This window comes from Aulonocara stuartgranti (assembly GCF_965226115.1).
Source record: "Aulonocara stuartgranti genome assembly, chromosome: 18".
In the NCBI taxonomy this organism is placed as follows: Eukaryota; Metazoa; Chordata; class Actinopteri; order Cichliformes; family Cichlidae; genus Aulonocara; species Aulonocara stuartgranti.
Window position 1 is genome coordinate 21,211,064 of NC_138954.1, and position 20,918 is coordinate 21,231,981.

The window sequence follows — 20,918 nt, forward strand, 5'->3', positions numbered from 1 at the left end:
CTCGTCTTTATTTATTTTTCTTGTCTTTTTTATGTTTTTGATAAATGCAATCATACATGAACAGTGTGCTGAACCCAGGTTAGTGACACAGGTGCCTGTTACAGGCTACTTATCAAGTAAACAGCTAGTTTCTCAAATTACACACCTGTGCAAGTTTTTAAATGGTTATTAGTGAGACTAATGCAAATATGCTCAGTGTTTGTCTGGACTGTCCACAATAATATTATTTTAAAGGACTGATTTGACTCTTTTTATATACACTCTTAAAAGCCACTTTATTAGGTTCATTCTGGGTTTTACCAACTTTTTCAACGAGGTGCTGGAAACATTCCTCTGAGATTTTGGGCCATATTGACACGACAACATCACATAGTTACTGCAGGTTTGTCGGCTGTACATCCATGATGTGAATCTCCTGTTCCACCACATGTCAGAGCTGCTCTATTGGTTTGAGATGTGGTGACTGTGGAGGTCATTGAGTACAGTGAACTTCCTCGTTGAGTGTCAAACCATGTTGAGCCCACGTGATCTGTAACTTCAGTTTTCTATTCTTTGCTGACACAAGTGACACTCGGTGTGGTCTTCTGCTGCTGCCGCCCATCTACTCCAGAGTTGGATGAGTTGTACATTAGGAGATGCTCTTCTGCATACCCTAGTTGTAGTGGCTGCTTCAAGCAGTCTTGCGTTTTTCTTCTGACCTTTGACATCAAGAAGGTATTCTCATCCAGAGAACTACAGCTCACTGCATGTTTTTTCTTTTTGGTCCAGGCTCTATAAACCCCAGAGATGGTTGTGTGGGAAAATTTCAGATCGGCAGTGTCTAAAAATACTCTTGCCAGCCTGTCTGGCACCAGCAGCATCACTAATTTTAAGTACCTTTCTTCCTTATTCTGATGCTCGATTTGAAGCTGCTCTCAGGAGGTCACCTTGAACATGTCTGCATGACTAATATGCAATGAGTGGCTGCCAAGTGATTGGCTGATTAGATATTTGAACTAACAAGCAGTTGAAAAGCTATACCTAATAAAGTGACCAGTGAGTGTAACTGCTCACTTTCTTGCTGTGAATTAGAAGTTGGGTTCAGTTCACCAGAGAGATTAACTGGCTCTTAACTGCAATCAAGAGTGAAAAGGGTAAACATGACTAACAGGGCAATGGGTGGAAGAAATACAACTGAGGAGGCATCTGAAAGTAACAACCTAGCTAATGATCTTTTATTGTCATTTATCTTACATTACTCATTTGCTCTTTTTCTTTAACAACAGATTTACAAAAAAATTGAGACCAACTAATACTTTTTCCAAACTGACAAACCAAATAGATGCTGAGGAAATAAATTATTTTCAAGCAGATTTCTAGCAACACCAAAGGGCAACACAGTAGTCTACGCGGGTAAAGGTCACTTCATCACTGGTGCACACTGTTTGTTTGTTTTTTTGTTTTTCTATGTTCAGTGAAAGGACCAATCAGCAGGCACACACACACACAAATTCACACACCAACACACAGAGCAGCCAGTTTCTTGTGCGTTTATGCAAAAACATCCAAAAAAAAAAAAATCAACTTCATTACATGCGTGTTCATTTCCATTGCAACAGGGGCAGGAAGGAGTGTGGGGGATGGGGGGAGGAAAGAGCTGTCTAACTATCTCCATTTGGGTTGCTGAGTCCGTGGCTCCACAGCCTTCCCAACAATACATTCCCTTGCATAGATTCTTGTGTTGTGGAATGAAGTGAGGACATTTCCCGTGTCGACTCCTCAAAGCAGAATGGCAGCAGGCGTCAGATGTTGAAGACCCTCGAAGATCCGCTTTGAAAGACAGCAGAAGGGTTTGGAGGGAGTTTGGTCCTCACCAGATGTTCCTGCAAGACAGATAAAGAGTGACAGGTGTAACAGCAGTCTTCTAAAGTGGTCAGGGAAATGGGAGCGAGTGCAGCAGCTGTGATGCTCACGCCACACCCGTGAAATGAGAGGACACTGGACGGACTAAGCTGTCAAATAACATCAGGTCTTGCTGTCAGAGTGCTAGCAGTGTGGGCTGGGTTGCTTTTTTCCCTCTTTAGTGCTGATCTGTTCTGCTGATGACAGCTTCCCCCATTCCTCCCAAAAAAAGAAAATAAAATCTGGCCAGACTTTTAATCTGGGCTTCAGTGAATAAAACATGGAGACATTGACCACACTCTGTTCTCTCTAGCAATTAATAGATCTGCCCGTTATAGCGGGCCCAGACTTCTTCAGTTTCTACTTGCATATCTAGCTGAAGTGTGGCAGCTTTTTGTCGGCCAATCAGAGCACAAAATCTTTGGAGAGTCCTTCAGACTGTGGTCCCAGCTCCACTGTGAGTCTGACTATACAGCCTTGTGGGTGGCAGGGAAGGCAACACTTTTTGTTTAGCAAGTTGGATTGTTGTGTGACTGTTTTCAACCCCCAACACAATCTCTCTCACACACACACACACACACACACACACACACACACACACACACACACACTGTCTTCTCTGCTCTGTGCAGCAGCCAGGTCTGCCTCTCTCCTAAATTAGATTGGTGCCAAACAAGACTGCAACCCAATGCAACATTGCACTTTAACAGATAATCCATCACACACTGCTCCCCTCCCCCCACATCTCCATCACTTATCTATCACACAGTGCATCATCCCCCACCCCCCGGTCTGAGTCTCTTCCCCCTCATTCCTTTTTTTGCCTTTCCCCTGGTTTTAGTACAATCCTCACTTCTCTATATAAACAGTGCCAAGTTGGCACCGGACACTTCCTCTGTAGTCCTGAGCAGCGTGGGAACGAGGATGACGTCCAAGTGAAAGAATAGGGGGAGACAGCTTGGCAAAAATGAGGGAGGAAAGAGAAAAATAACACATGTAGAACTGTAGAAACTTAGGGCTGACTTATGGGGGCGAAGCAGGGAAATGAATGGGGTAACGCTGACTGATCAGAAAACCATCTACAACTCCGACACACAACAACTTCAGATCGCTTTCCGAGCCTGTTAGAGGAGGTGGAAAAATCAGATTCCAATGCAGGGATTTGCCATCCCCCCTGCCAAATGAATAAATGGAGGTAACCGGAAATTTTAGGTTAGATTTTCCCAGCAGGCCATTTAATCCGCTTCATGCATTTTAAAGCCATTGACTCGACTGTGCATCTCTCTTCCTGCCATAGAAGAACGCAGCACTCTTAATACACTGTAGTCGCAAGTTATGAAGGATTGCCAATGACCTGCAAGGGAGAGAAATCTCAGGAGGCTGCTCGCTGCCTGTGAGCTAAATGTGAAATAACCAAGGATTTGTCACAAGCGCTCCTGCCGTGGTTTTCACTCTGTGCACTGGTGGTTTTGTCTTGCTTATCCCTGACACACACTGCAGATTATACAAGCCATCCTCACAAATCTGTTTGCCTTGCGATGCAGTTGCCAGGAATGATTGCTTCCACAAACACACACACATACACACGCTGCTGCAAACTAACGGGGTGTCAGGTTTAACTGAGGTTCATTCTCTCACCTCGATGCCTCCTCTCCCCGGGATGCGTTAAATTGGGTTTGCAAGTTCAGTGAGTTCAAGATGAACGCAGCGCTCTCGTCTTTAAAAAAAGAAAAAAGCATTGCTGTTTTGTTTTTTTACGTCATGAAATCTGAGCCAGCTTTTGTCTTTCGAGACGGATTTGATCTGTTATAGGTGAGGGGAGGGGGCACAAATTGATTTAAACAGTAATGAGAGTTTTATGGCTGCCCACCTTCTTTTTCATCAGGAGCAGATTACCATCAAGTTAACCGTTACATCTTTTAATGAGCTGCCGGTCTGCCTGCTGAATGAAGATGGTTGATGGTAATGCTGATCATAAAACACCAGATATGGACAAATACCAGCTGAATACTATGACCCAGTATAATGTGTACTGGAGTGGGATGTGTAATGCTTGGTCAGACACCTCTGCAGGGGGTTAGTGAGTCAATAAATGAGTCGGCAATGAGTGGGCCATCGGTAACCGGGGTGGATTATCTAATGCCGCCAGGCTGGGCTTGTGTCACACTGACAGATTGTGGTATGCCAGACAAAGTGCATGCAACGCTGAAAGACGGCACAATAAGAATGTACAGGAAATATCTACTGCACTCTTTCTGAAGCTTGGCCCACTGGCAGCAGCACATCTCTTCTTAATGTGCCCTGAACTCTCACTCCAACTGGGCCAGTGTTATTATTAGAGTCTGTGTCCTGCCATTAACATCCCATCCCTTCAACCTCCATTAGCATCACACAGCAAAACCGAGGTATGCTGCAGCTTAACGGACCAAGCTTTGTTCAGAAAGTGATGCAAATAACTGCAAAGTCGTATCGTTCTGCTCTCGTGCACGAATTGTTTTTTTTTTTAACCGAGTCTCTCAAACAGTTGCTAAAGTGAGAGCCACGTGTTCGTTTCACCAGAAGAGCACGTGTGCCAGATCTCCCTGAAAACCAGTCGGCTTAAGATGTTACTGGGGCAGCTGTTGTAACACAGATGAAGATCTGACCGGGTCCAGCCCACAGCTGCCCAGATCTCCAGTGGCAGATGGCACTGAGTGTTGAGGGCGGAGGAGAAGGATGGCACTAAACTTCTGGAGATTCCCCAAAAACTGTCTCCCTAAGTATCAGCTGACAGCTGACCTGAGAGAGCATGCAGGCAGCAGACTCAGTACTTTTATGTCAGATATGCACCAGTTTTATTATAGTTATTATTATTTTTAGAGAAACTAATGAAGAAGTATGATACTTTAGAAATTATATAATGGAAGCATAGTGCTGCCTGTAACACATGCAGTAGAGTAGCATCACAGAATAAGTCTTGAACCACACCACTTAACCTTAGAATTCAGGTGTTTTCAGTCACATGGCCGCACCTGTGCACCTCGGCACGCATTTGGGCTTCGCAGACATTTGTGAAAGAATGTCTCGTACTAAAGAGCGCACTGAATTTGAGCATGGTGGAGTAATAGGACACCACCGCTGCAACAAATCAGTACTTCTCTACTAGATATTCCACCATCAGGTGTGAGTGATATTGTTGCAAAGTGGACGCATTTAGCAACCACAGCAACCCAGAGACAAAGTTTCAGATCGTGTGAAGTGCATATAGGGCTGCTGACTCAACAGCTGCAGAGCTCCAAACCTTCTCTTGCATTAACATCGGCACAAAAAACTGCACACTGGGAAATTCATGGCATTGGTTTTCACGGATAAGCAGCTCCTGTATGTGTAATGTGTAGTAACCCCAGTACTTTTGTTCATATACTATGTATGACCCAAAAAGTTTAATATTCAGTGTAACTCAAACATACTTTCTATACATAGCAATATAGAATATCAGTCAACAAATAAATATCAAATTTTCTCCCTAAAAATCTGCATTGTGCAGGCCTTATATGACCCTTGCTGAGCGTCACCTTATTATTTAGCTGTGAGTTATTCTGTATGGTTGTTGCTCAGGCAAAGCCCTATAAATCTGCAATCTGAGAGCATATGGTTATACTTGTATGTATATAATGTATATGATATCACTGGAGTTCCATTGGCTATCTAAAGAAGCACTGTGCTGTGTCATAAAGAGAAATAACCTCTTTTAATAACAGCAAAGATTAAAGGATCACACGTTTCATTGCAGCTATGATCAGCACTGATTTCTAGACAGATGTCAGTCAGTTAGCTGACTGAAATGGACTGCAGTTCAGAGAATTACACATGTAATTTGTTGTCCTCATCAACCCAGTTTTATTCAGGCCACAGTAGAGAGTGTAGCACCAGCACTGTTACCTAACACGGTACATGGCCTGTTTTAAACAGCTGGGTCACTTTGAGCCTCTCGGGGACAGAATGCTGTATCACTTTTCTGTGATGCCCCAACAGCAACAGGCCGCCGGGGAGATGAGTGAAGATGACTTTCAGGATGAGCGAGCCTGGATTTAAACGTGCAGCTCTAACAATGAACTGTGTGTGGTTTTCTTTAAACTTTAGACATAAAACATGGCTCCTTGAACTCAATGATTATGCGCCTACCTCTCCTTTGATTGTTCCACTGAGCTCAGTCCTCTCAGGCAGGATGCTCTGCTGGAGGCTGGATGGACTCTGCAATCTGTAGGCTTGAAGGGCAGTGGGGGCAGGCTGGGGGACAGCGGCAGGTTGGATGTTGGAGGCAGCGGATGGGATCACGTGTTCTCCTTGATGCAGACCCATGGACCTGCCAACCTCCCCCCTGTAGGCAGCCTGGTAGCTGGTTTCACGTGGGACGTGAGTGGCTTCTGTCCCAGGGCTGGAGTACTGAGCTGGGGGGGGTTTCCTCGCACTTTTGGCCGGTCGCACCCCCGCCCAAGGCCTGTACTCTTGCCTGGAGGTAGAGAAGTGTATTAGTAGAGTGACAAAGCTGGAGGGGGACGTCTGGAGCATGAAGTAATAACAAAGATTAAATTAATGGAGAAATTAGACAGAATAATGTGCTAGTAATCTTGAATTGGGCTTAATATATTCCATTCTTTAACAGCTGATGCAGCAAACTGCAGAATAAGAGTCCTGATGAAACATGTGGGCGTTTATCAGTATCTTGGCTGTAATGTATGAATTCAATTCCCAAAGTGTATATACTAACTCTGCCTCGGGGTCTAAATGAACCAGAGGTCATGAAAAGTATCTGAGGGGGTTATATGTTTGTTTTTTCATCTTTGAAATGTATTCACATGAATCAACCTTTTTAAAAAATCCCATTTTAAAGGATTAAAAGCTAGAAAAGGTTGAAAAACACAGACCTCCACATACAGGGGATACAGTGCCAGCACAAATCCTACACCATACTTGCGCTGTACCATATACGAATATGAAACGTGTGAGAGAATTATTTAATGAGCCCTCGTCTCCACGCATGCTTGTTGGCTCGACCTTGGAAGTCGCTGAACTAGTAATAAATTAAAGTCTAATTAAGCATCAAAGCAGGCATGAGCACATCAGCGGCACACCCGCTGTGAACAGCGCTCGGTGCTGAAACAAGGTGAGAGAGGATCTCAGACCTGTAGGAGCTGGTTTTGCTCTCCTCCATCACCTGCTGCTCCCCCCATCTCTGCCCCTTGCCCCTCTCCTCTCTCCCCCCCCGGCTCTCCCCAGGCTGACCCTGGACGTGGTAAGTATTCACCGGGCTGTCCGACACACAGTCTGCCCTGCTCCCCTCGTTATTAATCCACGGGAAATTCTCCTTCCTGGGGATGGGCCATGGTTTGAAATCCTGCTTGTACTGCGTAACACTGGGGAAAGGTACTCCCGGGGGGTGGTAGTCTTCCCGGGGCTTGTAGCTGGGCTCCTTCCGTGACCTGAAAGATCCTCGGGTCCCAGTGCCATCCGCGGGCGCATGAGGGGAGCCTTTGGCACGCGTGTCCGGAGTTGGTGTGTAGTTATTGCCGGGTGCGCGCTCCGAAGCGGATACCTGCTTGGTGACGGACCGCACCTCCTGCTCGGCGATGTCCGAGTAGTTCTGGATGGTGAGCGGGACGGAGAGGTCCGATTTGTCGAACTGATTCCAGAAACGAGCCAGGCAGCAGACTCTGCTGATGCACGGCCAAGCCATACTCCCTCTAACTGCCGGAGAGGAGAACAGAAGAAGAAAGGGGGAGAAAAAGAAACAAAAAGACCTGAAAAAGAAGAGAAAAGCGATCAGAGGTTACATTCAGAGTGTCGCCCTCCCTCTTCGCTCGTTTCTGTAAAGCTAAGAGTGTATAGCGTCCAGGAGTCCATGTCACCCAGCAGAGGAGTGCCAACAGAGATGAACCGGTCTGTCGGGGACCGTCATTGAATATTCCTCTCACGTGGTCTGTGATAGTGCCTCCACTATGCAGAGGAATCTGTGGCAAATTATTCTCCGCATCTCTACAAGACGGATCCCGGCGTTTGCGCGGGTCTGACTGGACTGGACATGGTTATCTGTCTCCACTTCCTCACACGACTCCACTTCTCCAGCGAAAAGCTTGAGAATTGGCTGTTTTGCGGCTTCTCCCGTTACAAATCACTAAAATAATCGTACCTTGTTCACCGTGAGGTTACATAATGATGCAGCTTCGGTGTACGCTGCTCCACAGTGAGACTACACTGTTTACAATGATTTCTTGATGTTGTTATTTTAAGTCACGCATACACAAGTCCAACGAGCCCAGCTGGGAAATGTGAGGATGAGTGGATGGACTATTTTTTCAGATGTTTCTCAAAATGTCTCACAGTAAGTTCAGTTTAACCATGTGTTGCGTCAACCTGCTTCATAACCACTGAAGGGGAGCTAATCAAGTCACTAAATAAGACTTTCAAATGCATTTAAAGTGCACATAAAACACTTTTCTTTGCTGCCTGCAGACATTATAATGTAATATAAAGGAGACAAACGGGCCACAGAAGACAGTAGTAACATCAGTAACATCACGTTCCTGGTAAAAAACAAAAATATTAATGACGGTTGAGGTTTCAGGGTCCTGTGGAGACCCCTCTGTTCACAGCTACACAAGGACTCCGTAACATTAACAATGCCTGCGTGTACATTCTGGATTGGGTCATATAAATGGGACACACAAGTTAAAGTGATAATGACATGACTCTGTTGGCAATTATATATAATTGCAGGAGAACAAGGTGTAGTTCACTGTGAATCAATCAATCAATCAATCAATCAATCAATCAATCAATCAATCAATCAATCAATCAATCAATCAATCAATCAATCAATCAACCAACCTAATAATTTAAACATGTAACAGAATTTTTTGATCACAAAGTTTTCCTGTTCATTAAATCAATAAAATGACATAAATTGACTGAGTTAACACGTCTCCAGTAAAATAACATGAAAAAATTCACAACTATACAGCACTTATTTAATATATAATATTATTAAATACATTTTATTCTAATTTGTAAATACATATTAAAAATGAATACAATGAGTAAAAATAAGCTGTAAAGTAATAGGTTGTGTAATTTTACATATTTGTTTGTTCATTAACTGACATGTTGCAAATTGAAGTACTGTATCAGTGTGTTAATGCTGTATTACAGAAATACTATAAGATTACTTTTAAAAGTAAAACTCATATTTTAACAAGTATAACTCTGCAAAGGGTCATATCCATTAAATATACGATTTTATGTGAAAACATATCCTAACAATCAAAGTTCAGGTGATACCATTTGTAACGGGACACTGTAAATGCAATAACATTTTCTGGGAATCCATTAAATTTAAATGAGTGATCCTTTTAAGGTAAAGATAATAGTAAAGATATCAGAAATGTTTCTATAAAGTTACACCTAAAAATGTAAAAAGTATTTTTTTTATCATCACAAAACAATAATAAATTATAAATTATAAACCCAATTACTAGTTTTGCAATAGTATTAGCACTTTTTTTGGTTGATATATCATTTTATTACATATGGATTAAATTTCCAAAATGTTTTAGATAGAATTACATAATAAAACCCGACTAATAACAGTATACTTTTCTGTAAGTTTAAGTGTTTTACACACTTTTTATTTAACATAAAGCATACAAAAATTCACAGGATCTCTTGTAAATTAAAGCTACAAAACTATATTTTAAATAAATGTTTCTGCATTTTAGAATATGGTAAATTTGTAGTATTTAACAGTCTTGTTCAGTATGTTTAATATAATATATTATATGTTATAATATATAATATAATACATATGGGACCACTATGGCTTTATGGTGAAATGATGTAGGCAGGAGCAGGTGTACATTTAACCAGAGTGGGTTCTGTTCCACTCATGCAGGACCCTTCATCTTAGTGGGCAGCATACTACATGTGCCTTTTCCACAGTCAGCCTGGATTGCAGGTTAGTACATTAGTATGTGGCACTTAGAAAATGTGAGCCCACACAAATTTGTAATATTTTTGTGGGCTCACAGTTGACTGTTTCTGACCATTTGGCTGGAGCACTATTAACATTTAGCGCTAAAGCAAGAATTTATGTAATTTCCTCCTAAAGTCAAGTGCAAGTTGCACCATTAGCCTTATTATAGAGCTGCCTGAAGCTGATGGTGTCCACAATACATATAAGACTGGTGTTAATAATCCCATGGATTGTTTCAAATGATCAGTTTGGCTTTTTCACTATGAGAAAAAAAATGCCACTACACCCTTAATATGATGACTGTCTTTTATTTAAAAAAGAAAGAAAGAATTGCATTAGTATAAAATAACTGTATTTGAAGTTATATTAGACGTTCAGAGACTGTGAGGGTTTACTCTGTTCATTTATGAATATTTGTCCATAATGGCAAAGTGGCAATAACAGTGAAAATCCTTTTCGATACTTCAGGGGTCGGCAACTCTAGGCATGCGTGCCACAGTTTGCACGCGAAGGGTTAACTGATGGCACGACCATAGCTGGACTGGCCATCCTGGGCATTTGCTCGGTGGCCCGGTGACTTTTTTTTTTTCTTTGTAACGGTATAAACAATGAAAGGTGGTGGATTGGCCAGATGTTGGTCGGTGTGTAAAAATAACTCAGTTGTTTGGTGGTGGCTAGATTCAGTAAAATTAGCAAGTGGTGGAGGACAGCAGGTGGATGAGAGAAAGGGGAGGCAGGAGGAGGAGAGCCCTGAGGCCGGTCCGAGTGTCAGGTGAACTGCTCTTCAGGTAAGACGTTATGACCTGCAGTCTATCTGGGTCAGATATAAACCAAGTTTAGGTACTGTGGTCAAGTGTTTAACTGCAGTTTATTTTCGTTGTGCTGACTTTTTACAGTCAGTTACAATAACTGGTACTGCGTGCTAGCTAGCATGATGGAGTTTCTATACAGCTGGGTGGGTGCTGTGATGTTACTGATGTTGAACTTTATTTAATTCACAAGGTTAGTTAGTAGAGTTGCCAACCATCCCGTAAAAAGACGGAATCGTCCCGCATTCAGAGAAAATATTAGGCGTTTGGTGTTGAAAAGGGACAGTTTGTCCCGGACTTCAGCTAGAATAGAAAAAGACACAAAGCTGGAGTTATTCTGTCTTTAAGCTGCACAGCTGCCTCTTCTTCTCTCATTCCCCCCCCCCCTCTCTCTCCTGTTTCTTCTTCAATCATGAACCTGATCAATGATCAGCTGATCGGCTTTTCTCTCTTGTTTGTTTATCGCCCACTTTGCGCCAGAAAGAGGAAACCAGCACATGTCACGTTAAACAACAGCTGCACGTTTAAGCTTGATCAGCTGTTGTTAGAATGTATTTAATATTACTTTGTAGTATCAGCTGATGTTTGCTGGAGCCACAGCTGTAAAAGCTGCTGTCATGATATCGGTTTGGTTATGTGATGAGAGGGAAACATGAAGATGAAACCAGGAGATGTCCTTACTGAATCATCAGAGCTGAACAGGTGATGCAGAAACAGGTTTACCTTTAAGGTGACATGAATGAGTTGAAGGGAAGTTCTGAACTGTTTCTGAGAGACAAATAACACCAGGATCCTTTTCTAAGTAGCTGACAGCTGGTAACTGTGCAGGGGCAGATCTAGCAAAGTGTTGCCAGGGGCCCAGGTAGGGCATTAACAGGGAGAGGTGGGCACAAAGAAATACTTTCTTATTCTCATTTAAAATGTCTAGCTGTTATTAAATAATTATCTGAAGCTTACAACCAAAGTTTTTATCTGACGTAAAATGTATAGAAATCATACATATAACATTGAAGCAGCTGGAATCCATAGCTGCGCGTGTTCATGGAGCTTGCATTGTCACCTGCTGGACATCACTACCTGACAAGTTTAACTGTCTTCAGAACATTGCAGAGGCCTTATTGACAGTATTTGGCTCTACATATCTGTGTGAGCAGGTTTTCTCTCACATGAGTGTCCTCAGGTAGCCGTCTGAATGCTGGACACTTGGAGATCTGTGTCTCTGAGTGGGAGACCAGAGATCAGAGTGTATTAACAAACATGCCATATTGGCCCAGTTTATTTTTCTTATCATTGTTGTGAGGAGACCATAAATAGCATTTGCATTTTCTGTTGTACAGTTCATTTGCTGATATGGAGTTCTTGTTATGGATAAAAAGTGTCTTTTTTTTGTTTCAAAATAGCTGATAACTATTCGCTGATAGCTGCCGACATCTGCGAACAAATATAATTCTATAAAGTGGTTCTATGTAGTGTGTAACCGTTGATACAGAGTGTTATTAAATTTATTGCTAATGCAATCATATGGCACACTGACTTCTGAGGAAATTTTAAATGGCACTGCTCATCAGAAAGGTTGCCTACCCCCTGTTCTAGTATCTACGGGACTACAGTTGTTTAGAGTTTAGTAATTATAAAATACAAATAAGCATAAAATTAACTGAATGGGAAGTGCTGCACTCACAGCATAAGAATTTCCCTTTTTCAGCTGTTCACAGATAAAAATGAGACCTCAGGTTTGCCCACAACAGTTTAAGAACCACTCCAGTGAGTCTGAGACAGCAAAAGAAGCTCTTGATTATGAGGATGCGGGCCATGAATTTGTTCAGGTATAGATGCCACAGACTTTACAGTGTAATTTTAAGCAAATCACCAAAACAGAGACTGAAATTGAATGAGCAGGGTTATTGGGTTTCTTTCAGCAGGTAGTAAGAAGCAAAACGTTTAAGACAGCAGTATTATACTACCATCTGCAGGGGAAAGTACAACATTACATCTGCATAATGATGTAGTAGGTGAGAGGAGCAAGGAAGACTAATCAGAATTTCCCCAAAATAACTAAAACCTAATTTCTGTTTTCTCGGTAATTACATTAAAGGCGTATGCCTTGATGTGTACCATGATTTGGTAATCAGGGTGGAATAAATAACAACAAAAAGAAGACAAATGTCACATTGTTCAGCATTCTTCCTGTTTGAAATTATTCATTTCCAGGGAAACTGTTTTGATACAAGTGCAATTTAATGATTAAAACTTTCTTGCAGATGCAATCTTTTCTCTTTGTTTTCTTTTTGGTGGGTGCGGTTAGCTGTTTGACCAACACAGACAGTGTTCACGGGCAGAGCTGATAAACAAAAGAGCTGTGACTGGGCATTATTCTTCAGTACAAATGTATTCAGCTGAGCTAACTGAGAACAGAAAGCACATAATGTAATAAGAAATGTAGCACAAAATATGAATTTGGTTTCCACCCCTGACCTTGCTTTGTGTGTCCTGTGAGGAACTTCTCTATAAATTATTGCAGTTTTGTTAATGTGATCATTCTTTCTTTAAAAGCCACCTCATCATGAAACACTAGAATTGTTTTTTATAGTTCAACATATGAGGGTTGATAAGTAATCATCATTTAATCATCATCACTCATCATCATTCAAATTAAAGTTTGAAGCGGGAAAGGAACCAAATCACTTTTGGACTCATTTTATGCTGTGCGCACACATTTTCTCTTCCTTTAGTAGTTGGTTTAATTATAGAAACCAAGACTATAGAACAAATACCAAGTAGGTCTATGCATTCTTCTTTTTCTTAATTTGAAGAACAGTTTTAACAAACCGATGACTGTATAAAAAGTTTTTCTACATTTATTGTAACAAACGCAGATCGCTTGAATGCACCGTGGCGATTTGACAGATTTTACAAAGAGTACGTGAAAGCAACACGACTCTAGACACCGCACTGTTGAATTGTATCGCTCCGCCTCCTTTAAAGCGTTGACTCGTAAGAAATAGAAAAACTCAGAGACAACATTTTTCTGTTCAAGCGATTTTTATCAAATGAGGGAAGTTTAAGACGGGGCTCACTCTACTTTCTGTAGTACCAAGCTTTATTTTGATAGAAACGTGAGAGTGAAAGTGAGCTTACTCGGTCCTACGACTGTTGTTTCTGTTAACACGTGGATTCATTCCCACCCAGGAAACGGCCTTTTTAAATTTTTTTTTTTTTACAAAGCTGCTGAAGTTAACGACAAAACGAGGGGAAAAAATAAGAAGGTAGGTAAATGACTATCGTATTTTGTGCAATCTTTTGTTGTCAACTACATGAACAAACTGAACTGGCTGCGAGAGGCAGTCCGCCGCATCCACGCATGCGCTCTATCTACAGTCGCTGAATAGGTGGCGAGGGAAGTTTAAGAGTTTGTCACAACATTGAAGTAGCGTCTGTTTGTTGTGTTTATTTGGCGTTGTTTCACTACAGTGTTGCTGTCTGCCAGGTCTATGCACGACCCTGCCAAAAAGTGACTGCAAGTGTTTGTATATGTTATTTTTAATGTCTAATAAACTTGTTTACATTAGTAAATAGGCTGTAGTAAACAGGATTTATGAAGGTGTAATATATAAAATAAAAAAAAAACAACAACTATTTTTCAGGTATCGTTTTGACTCTGATTTGTGTTCTGCATTATAATCAGTCCCGTTTTTTCCGAGTTAAAATATTTTTCAAAATATGTAATTCATGAGATTTTGACAGATTACAGGTCAACAAATCAGTCACAACAGTTTGAATACAAGTGTTGTGCCAAAAAGCGATTTCCTGTATTTGCCAAATGATTGTGGGAATTTAAACTTTTGTAAATTACTCGTTTGCCTATAATGTGTCAAAAAAAATATGTCAAACTCAAAAAGTAATGAAATAATTAAAGAAAAAAAACCTCCAGTAGCTTTTTTTTCTCTCATAAAGATGAGTCACAGTAAAAACAAATCAATTTATTTTACAGTAACCTGGGCAGTCTTAACATTTTGTATTATTTTATGTATTTTATTAGCTGATTAATTTCGCAGCCAATCATTTGGTCTGTAAATTGACAGAAAAAAACCCATGACAATGCTGAAACCACAATGAAATGGAAAAAGCACAGTGAAATGCATCACTGCACTGTAGCAAAAACAGATTTAGCGACACACAAAAGAAGTCTCGTTATAGTCTGACACAGTGTTATGCTACATATTTTTGTCATGCTCCAGAGAATATGGACTACCTGCCAGAAAACAACTCCAGGTACAAAGACGTCGCCTACTGGGATGAAAGATACACGATGGAGCAGTGCTATGACTGGTTGGGGGGTTTCTCCAAATTCCAGCACATTCTGGAAAGATTTGTAAAGAAAGAGGACTCTATATTGATACTGGGTAGGTAGTTTTCTCTATTTTTTGTATTATTTTTTACTTTTAACGTGTCCATTTGTTCGTTATTACCTCAATATGGTGTACATAGAGAAAGAAAAATGCCACATGAAATTTTTTTGTGGGAAGCGGAGCGATCGTCCTGGAGAATTAGAGGTCGGAAATCCTGATCTGAATGGCAGATCTGTGTCACATGTCGGGCCTCATCTCTCGCCCCCGCTTCTTGTCACCTCTCCGCTGTGTGCTGTCACATAAAGGGACAAATCCCTGCCAGCGTTTCTCATCAGGACTGTCGCATATCACCCTCACGGTTGTCATTACTGCCATTATAATCACTGTTATTAATTAAATCCAGCCAGGCAGCTGTTTGCATAGAAATGGAAGCGGCCTGAGTACTCTGACATGAAAAGTATTAATGCAGTTAACATGTGGCTGCATGAGAGGAAGAGAGTTTTTAAATCGGGTCCTTTACTTGGAGCTCAGTATTAACTGAAAATGGCCAATTTTCTTTAAACATCAACAACCATGATAAAACCCAGTACATCAGAAAACTGGCAAATCGTGCGGCGTCTGGGACATTTATTTTAGACAAAAAAAATCTCCAGTGTTTATAAAACGTTATATCATCACGCTGGTGTCTGTTACTGTGACTCATTTGTTATGTTGACAGAATCCTCGAAAACAATATAAACGAGCACAAACCTTCTTCTAATGGAGTAGATGATCTGATTTGATTTGCATACATTTGCATATTATTGTGCTGTGGTTCCTCACATTTACACCAAAATGTGAGAATCAAAAACGATCTAAATACACATGCTAAATGAGGATTTTCTTCCACCTGCCTTATGTCGTGTGGTGACGCAAAACCTCTGGGGTGTCCTGTGCTGTCCTCAACACCAATGCCAGCCTGTATTGCATTGTTACAGGAAATCACTATCATTCACTTAAGAGAGGGTTGGTTTTAATGTTGTGGCTGTTAGGTATATATATATATATATATATATATATATATATATATATATATTAGGGGTGCAACGATACTCGTATCGATATTGAACCGTTCGATACAGTGCTTTCGGTTCAGTACGCATATGTATCGAACAATACAAAATAAATTTTTAATTTATTTTATCAACTTTCCTTCTGACGATGCGCTCGGTGGATCTGCGCTCGACAGTGCAGCCTGGGCGGAGTAGTCGAACGCAGATTCACTGAGCGCAGGGCAAGCTAGCGAGACAGAAGTTAAGCTCTCCTTGCAACATGGACCTCCCCCACTCTCATTCAGATCTGGCCTTTGGAACTATTTTGGTTTTCATGTGACCTATGACCCTGAAGGTAAGCGCGTCATGGACTAAAGTAAAACAGTATGTTGGATGTGCCACGCAATGCTCAATTACATGGGTGGGAGCTAGTGTGTTAGCACAGTTAGCTCGTTAACGTGTTGGCCGTCCAGCCCCATGCAAGGAGCGATCGGCGGTAGCTCGTTAATGGAGATTTGCCGTGTTGTGGCGTTAACGTCATTTCAACGAGATTTAAGCTGACAGCACTAGTGGGAACACAACAAATATAACTGCACATTTACACCGACATCATCCTAGTGCAAAGACAAGTGGAAGCAGACAAAAACAACAAGCAGGCATGCTACAAACTTTACCCGAGTCATTTAGACAGCCGTTAGCACATGATTATCCTTATGGGGACCTGATATGTTTAATATGCTGCTGAGAATATAGCCCAGAAGAAGCGTGTAGTATAGCTTTTATTTTGGAAAGAGCCATTTCTCTGTAATAAACTCTCTTTTCCAAAGATGAGTGATTCCTCAATCAGATATAGGGCTTGCAAAATCACTAGCCCGACATACCATGGCTAGCGATTTTTCCAGTCGGGCTACCAAAATCTATCTCTGCCCTGCCCGTCGGCCTATCGTGGGAAGGAAAAATATATGTCAATGCTTTTGCATTCTTTCGGAAATGTAGCTGGGTAATTATGTCATTGGCATCCGTGAGTCACTGTCAATATGTGACATATTGAAATCGCGTTTGAATTTGCGCTTGTTTTTTGCTTTCACTTTGCAATCGCGCGAACTGTGTATAGAGAGCGACAACACTGATTGGTGAGTGATGATAATTTGCGCACCAATTCCTCGACATTAGCTTACTATGCAAACATGACAAGTGAAATCTCCCGCAGCAAGCTTAAACATGTGAGAGGTTGATCGCGCAGAGAATCGCTGAGCAAAAGTTATGTGAGTGCGTGTGTAAAAGCAGCAGGATATATATTGTAGCGGGTCAGGGCTGTTCGGGGTTCTGTTTGTACAGTTATGTTTTGTTTATGTTGCCATAGTGACGGGTGACGCCCTCTCGTTGCGACGGTGTGTCTTTCCGGGGTCAGAGGCGCCCTGTGTGTTGTTGTTGTTGTTGTTGCTGTGCTGTTGGCGTTGAGCAGTTAGCTAGCGGCAGTGACAGGCAGTGTTCTTCTGCAGATGTCAATAAACGGCTGTGCTCCCTGGCTAGCTCACGGGAAGCAAGACCAAACGATACCTCCGTCTCCTCCTTGTCTGAGCTCGCCACATTGGTGTCAGAAGTGGGATGATGGTGGCACCCCATGTTCTGACCCGAGTGACTTTTCTCCCGCCGGTCGTGACCGGCCGGTGTGCCAAAAGAAGGCACCTGGACATTTGCAGGACTTTGTGTGGGATAATGGGGTCGTCGGGGACGACTGACCCCTTAGGTGGGGGCTATGTAGCGGGTCAGGGCTGTTCGGGGGTTCTGTTTGTACAGTTATGTTTTGTTTATGTTGCCATAGTGACGGCGCCCTCTCGCTGCGACGGTGTGTCCTTCCGGGGTCAGAGGGCGCCCTGTGTGTTGTTGTTGTTGTTGGGCGATCGTGGCTCAAGAGTTGGGAGTTCGCCTTGTAATCGGAAGGTTGCCGGTTCGAGCCCCGGCTTGGACAGTCTTGGTCGTTGTGTCCTTGGGCAAGACACTTCACCCGTTGCCTACTGGTGGTGGTCAGAGGGCCCGGTGGCGCCAGTGTCCGGCAGCCTCGCCTCTGTCAGTGCGCCCCAGGGCGGCTGTGGCTACAATGTAGCTTGCCATCACCAGTGTGTGAATGTGTGTGTGAATGGGTGGATGACTGGATATGTAAAGCGCTTTGGGGTCCTTATAAATACAGGCCTTTTACCATTTGTTGCTGTGCTGTTTCCGCGCTGAGCAGTTAGCTAGCGGCAGTGTTCTTCTGCAGTCAAAGTTTTGAGATGCTAGCCTGAAATTATGACTTGTGGATGAAAAAAAAAAAGTTTTGTTTTTCTCAGTGGTGGAAGCAAGCTTCCATAATGAACTGAGTGCTAAATTTCAGTACTTGGACTCTTTGGTAAAAGGAAACAGGAGTAACCATCCTTCCTTTGTAAAGATATTTAGTATTTCGTATTATTTAGTGGCGAATAATCCTATCAGGTTGTGTTTAAAAACATTGCTGCAGGTCATACTAAATACTCATCTGAATAAGGTGGATTTTATGCTTTATTTTTAAGAGAAGCAATACTTGATTGTGTGGTTGGTGTGTTAAATGGATTTTGTTGGAGTAGCATTTTTGTAAGTGCCCACAAGATGTCACTGTTGTATCAAGATGAATCTACACCCCCACACCACCTGCAATACAGTTTTGTTTATGGTCCTGCTGCTCTGTCACATAAACATTTGAATAGCGAACACTGTGTTCTGGTTGTTCAGCATACACTTAAGTCAGCATAAAGAATGTGGCTGGAGAACCACTTAGCATCTGGCTATTAGAACAATTATGGTAGTGCTTTCTTGATGTTATGATATTTATTTGAAGCCAGAGAAATAATTTATGTTTGTATATATTATTTGCCCTTTTTACTGACTGAGAATACAGCTGTACGCTTTTAGTTGATGCACTAATGAATCTCTCTTACAAAGAAAGATTTTGGACAGTGTAAATACTGCAGATGAGTTTTGTTTGTTGTCTATCACCAGAATTAGTTTTAGTTAAAGTCCATCAAGCTGAAATTGCACCTTTAAAGTTGTTTGTTATCAGGCTGTTATTACTTCTGAGAGGCACAGAGGGCTGCTGTAAGCCTGGGTGATGCATGCACAGTGTGTTAGAGGGGTTTGTTGAATGTGTGTCAGGGAGAGACAGGAGCTTTCTGTTGTGTTTTCGGTGGAGCCAAACCTCCTAAAGTTGGGTACTCATTTCTCAGCAAAAGGCTTTGTAGTTTAATGGCCCCTTATTCAGATAAATTTGTTAGGCACGGAGGTTTTAGGTTGGATGCTGATGGCCTGTCGCCCTGCTAGTTAGACACTTCTTTTCTTTTTTTAAGCTATAAGTTAGAACTATAGTATTCAGCCTCATTTTGTTGGTGTGTGTCACAGCACCACCTACAGCAGAGGCGTGAGTGGGCTCTGAGGCTCTAGAGTCTGAGATATAAAATAGGTACTCTTTCCTCTTCTGCATTACACTGCACCAGGTAACACATTCTTCGTGCTGATTTAAACCCAAAGGAGAGCCATTATATCGCTTGGGAGCTCTCATGTCTCCGTGTCTGTTCTCTCGGTCTCATGCATTTTTATGACCCAGCATGTGTAGCGTCTTCTTCAACAGCACACGTGCACAGATGCTTAGCTATACAGGGAAGCCCTCATGTGTGGTAAAGATCTCTTAAATGCTCATACTGCACCGGCCACACTCATTTGTAAAGGCACTAAACCCATAGAGATTATCGGCTTCTGTAAAATGACACAAAAACCAGCGCATAACTTGATGTAGAGGAGGGCAGACTTAAAGAGAGATTCAAAATGCCGCTGTGGTTTTTGTGTGTTAATGAGTGAACAAAGGGAAATGGAAGGAAGGTAAATAACTAATCAGATTGGGGCCACTCATCTGTCTCAGATGGAGAGGTGATTTCCATTAAGATAGTCTGTACAGCACGGGGAGAGAAAGAGAAGAGGCATACAGAGGGAGATGCATGAGAGAGCTCTCGAACATTTTGCTGCATCCTGTTTGGCAGTTTTAATGTCTTTGTCCTTCAATTATCTTAAAAAAAAATGTATTTCACAGTATTTCATATTTATCTGTAGACTGTCTTATCACACCTTGTTGGAAATCTCTCTTTCTCTGTTTACCTGTTTGCTCCTTCTGTAGTTCTTTCACACGTCGCTTCGAAAGGCAGGCTTCCCAGCATCCTCTTTTCTTTTCCCACCTTCTTGGTAACCATAATTCTGCCTTTTGACATTAGTCGAGTTTGTAATAATCTCGTGTTCAGCAGTTCCTCTCATCTGAAAGTAAATGAATTAATATCAACCTGTGTAGTCAGACACTGGTGTGAGAATGCGGTCTACACTACATAAAAAGACATTTCGGGCCACGCCTCTTACTCTTTGAACTCTGATGTCTTGATGCCTGCGCAATCATCCAGGTAATAGCTGTGCAATCTGTGGTGTTTTACTTTTCTACTTAAAAATGTAAGTCTGGTAATATTGTGCATGATGCAGTAAAAAGACAAAAACCTTACCTTGCCGATAAACGTTGGTCAGGTGTGGTGGCATGAACCACAGTTAAGGATGTTTCTGCTTCATCTCATCCTCTTCTACGCAACTGTCCCAACTCTGGATACCTAACAGTGAGCCGGCTAAACAATAACAACAACTCGTTATAAGCTAACATTAGCCAATGCTAGGGTAGAGTATCCTTAAAATCACACTTCTCTTCTGATAAACAGTTTGAATATATTCTCTTATCTTATGAGAGTTTCTGACTTAAGTTTCCAAGTCCCAAAAAAAGAAAGAAAACAGAATTGGATTG

At 41.9% G+C, this 20,918-nt stretch overlaps 2 protein-coding genes across 4 annotated transcripts in view; one reads left to right on the forward strand and one right to left on the reverse strand.

Moving 5' to 3' along the window:
- Positions 1-1,186: 1,186 nt before the first annotated feature.
- Positions 1,187-8,095, reverse strand: map6d1 (MAP6 domain containing 1). Its single transcript, XM_082514907.1, has 3 exons — positions 7,047-8,095; positions 6,046-6,373; positions 1,187-1,862 (listed from the first exon to the last, which is right to left on the reverse strand). The coding sequence occupies exons 1-3, from the start codon at positions 7,595-7,597 to the stop codon at positions 1,782-1,784; spliced, it is 960 nt and encodes a 319-aa protein (XP_082371033.1). The 5' UTR covers positions 7,598-8,095; the 3' UTR covers positions 1,187-1,781.
- A 2,515-nt stretch (positions 8,096-10,610) lies between these two features.
- The window catches only part of ece2a (endothelin converting enzyme 2a), a 108,497-nt gene continuing 98,189 nt past the window's right edge, over positions 10,611-20,918 (forward strand). Inside the window, exons 1-2 of one of the 3 annotated variants that reach the window (XM_082514371.1) lie at positions 10,611-10,677; positions 14,937-15,101. In XM_082514371.1, coding sequence (XP_082370497.1) covers positions 14,942-15,101 — 160 coding nt within the window. In that variant the 5' untranslated portion in view covers positions 10,611-10,677; positions 14,937-14,941. Of the gene's footprint in view, positions 10,678-13,871; positions 13,969-14,936; positions 15,102-20,918 lie in introns of those variants that run through there. The other 2 variants (XM_082514370.1, XM_082514372.1) reach the window with 2 other exon arrangements.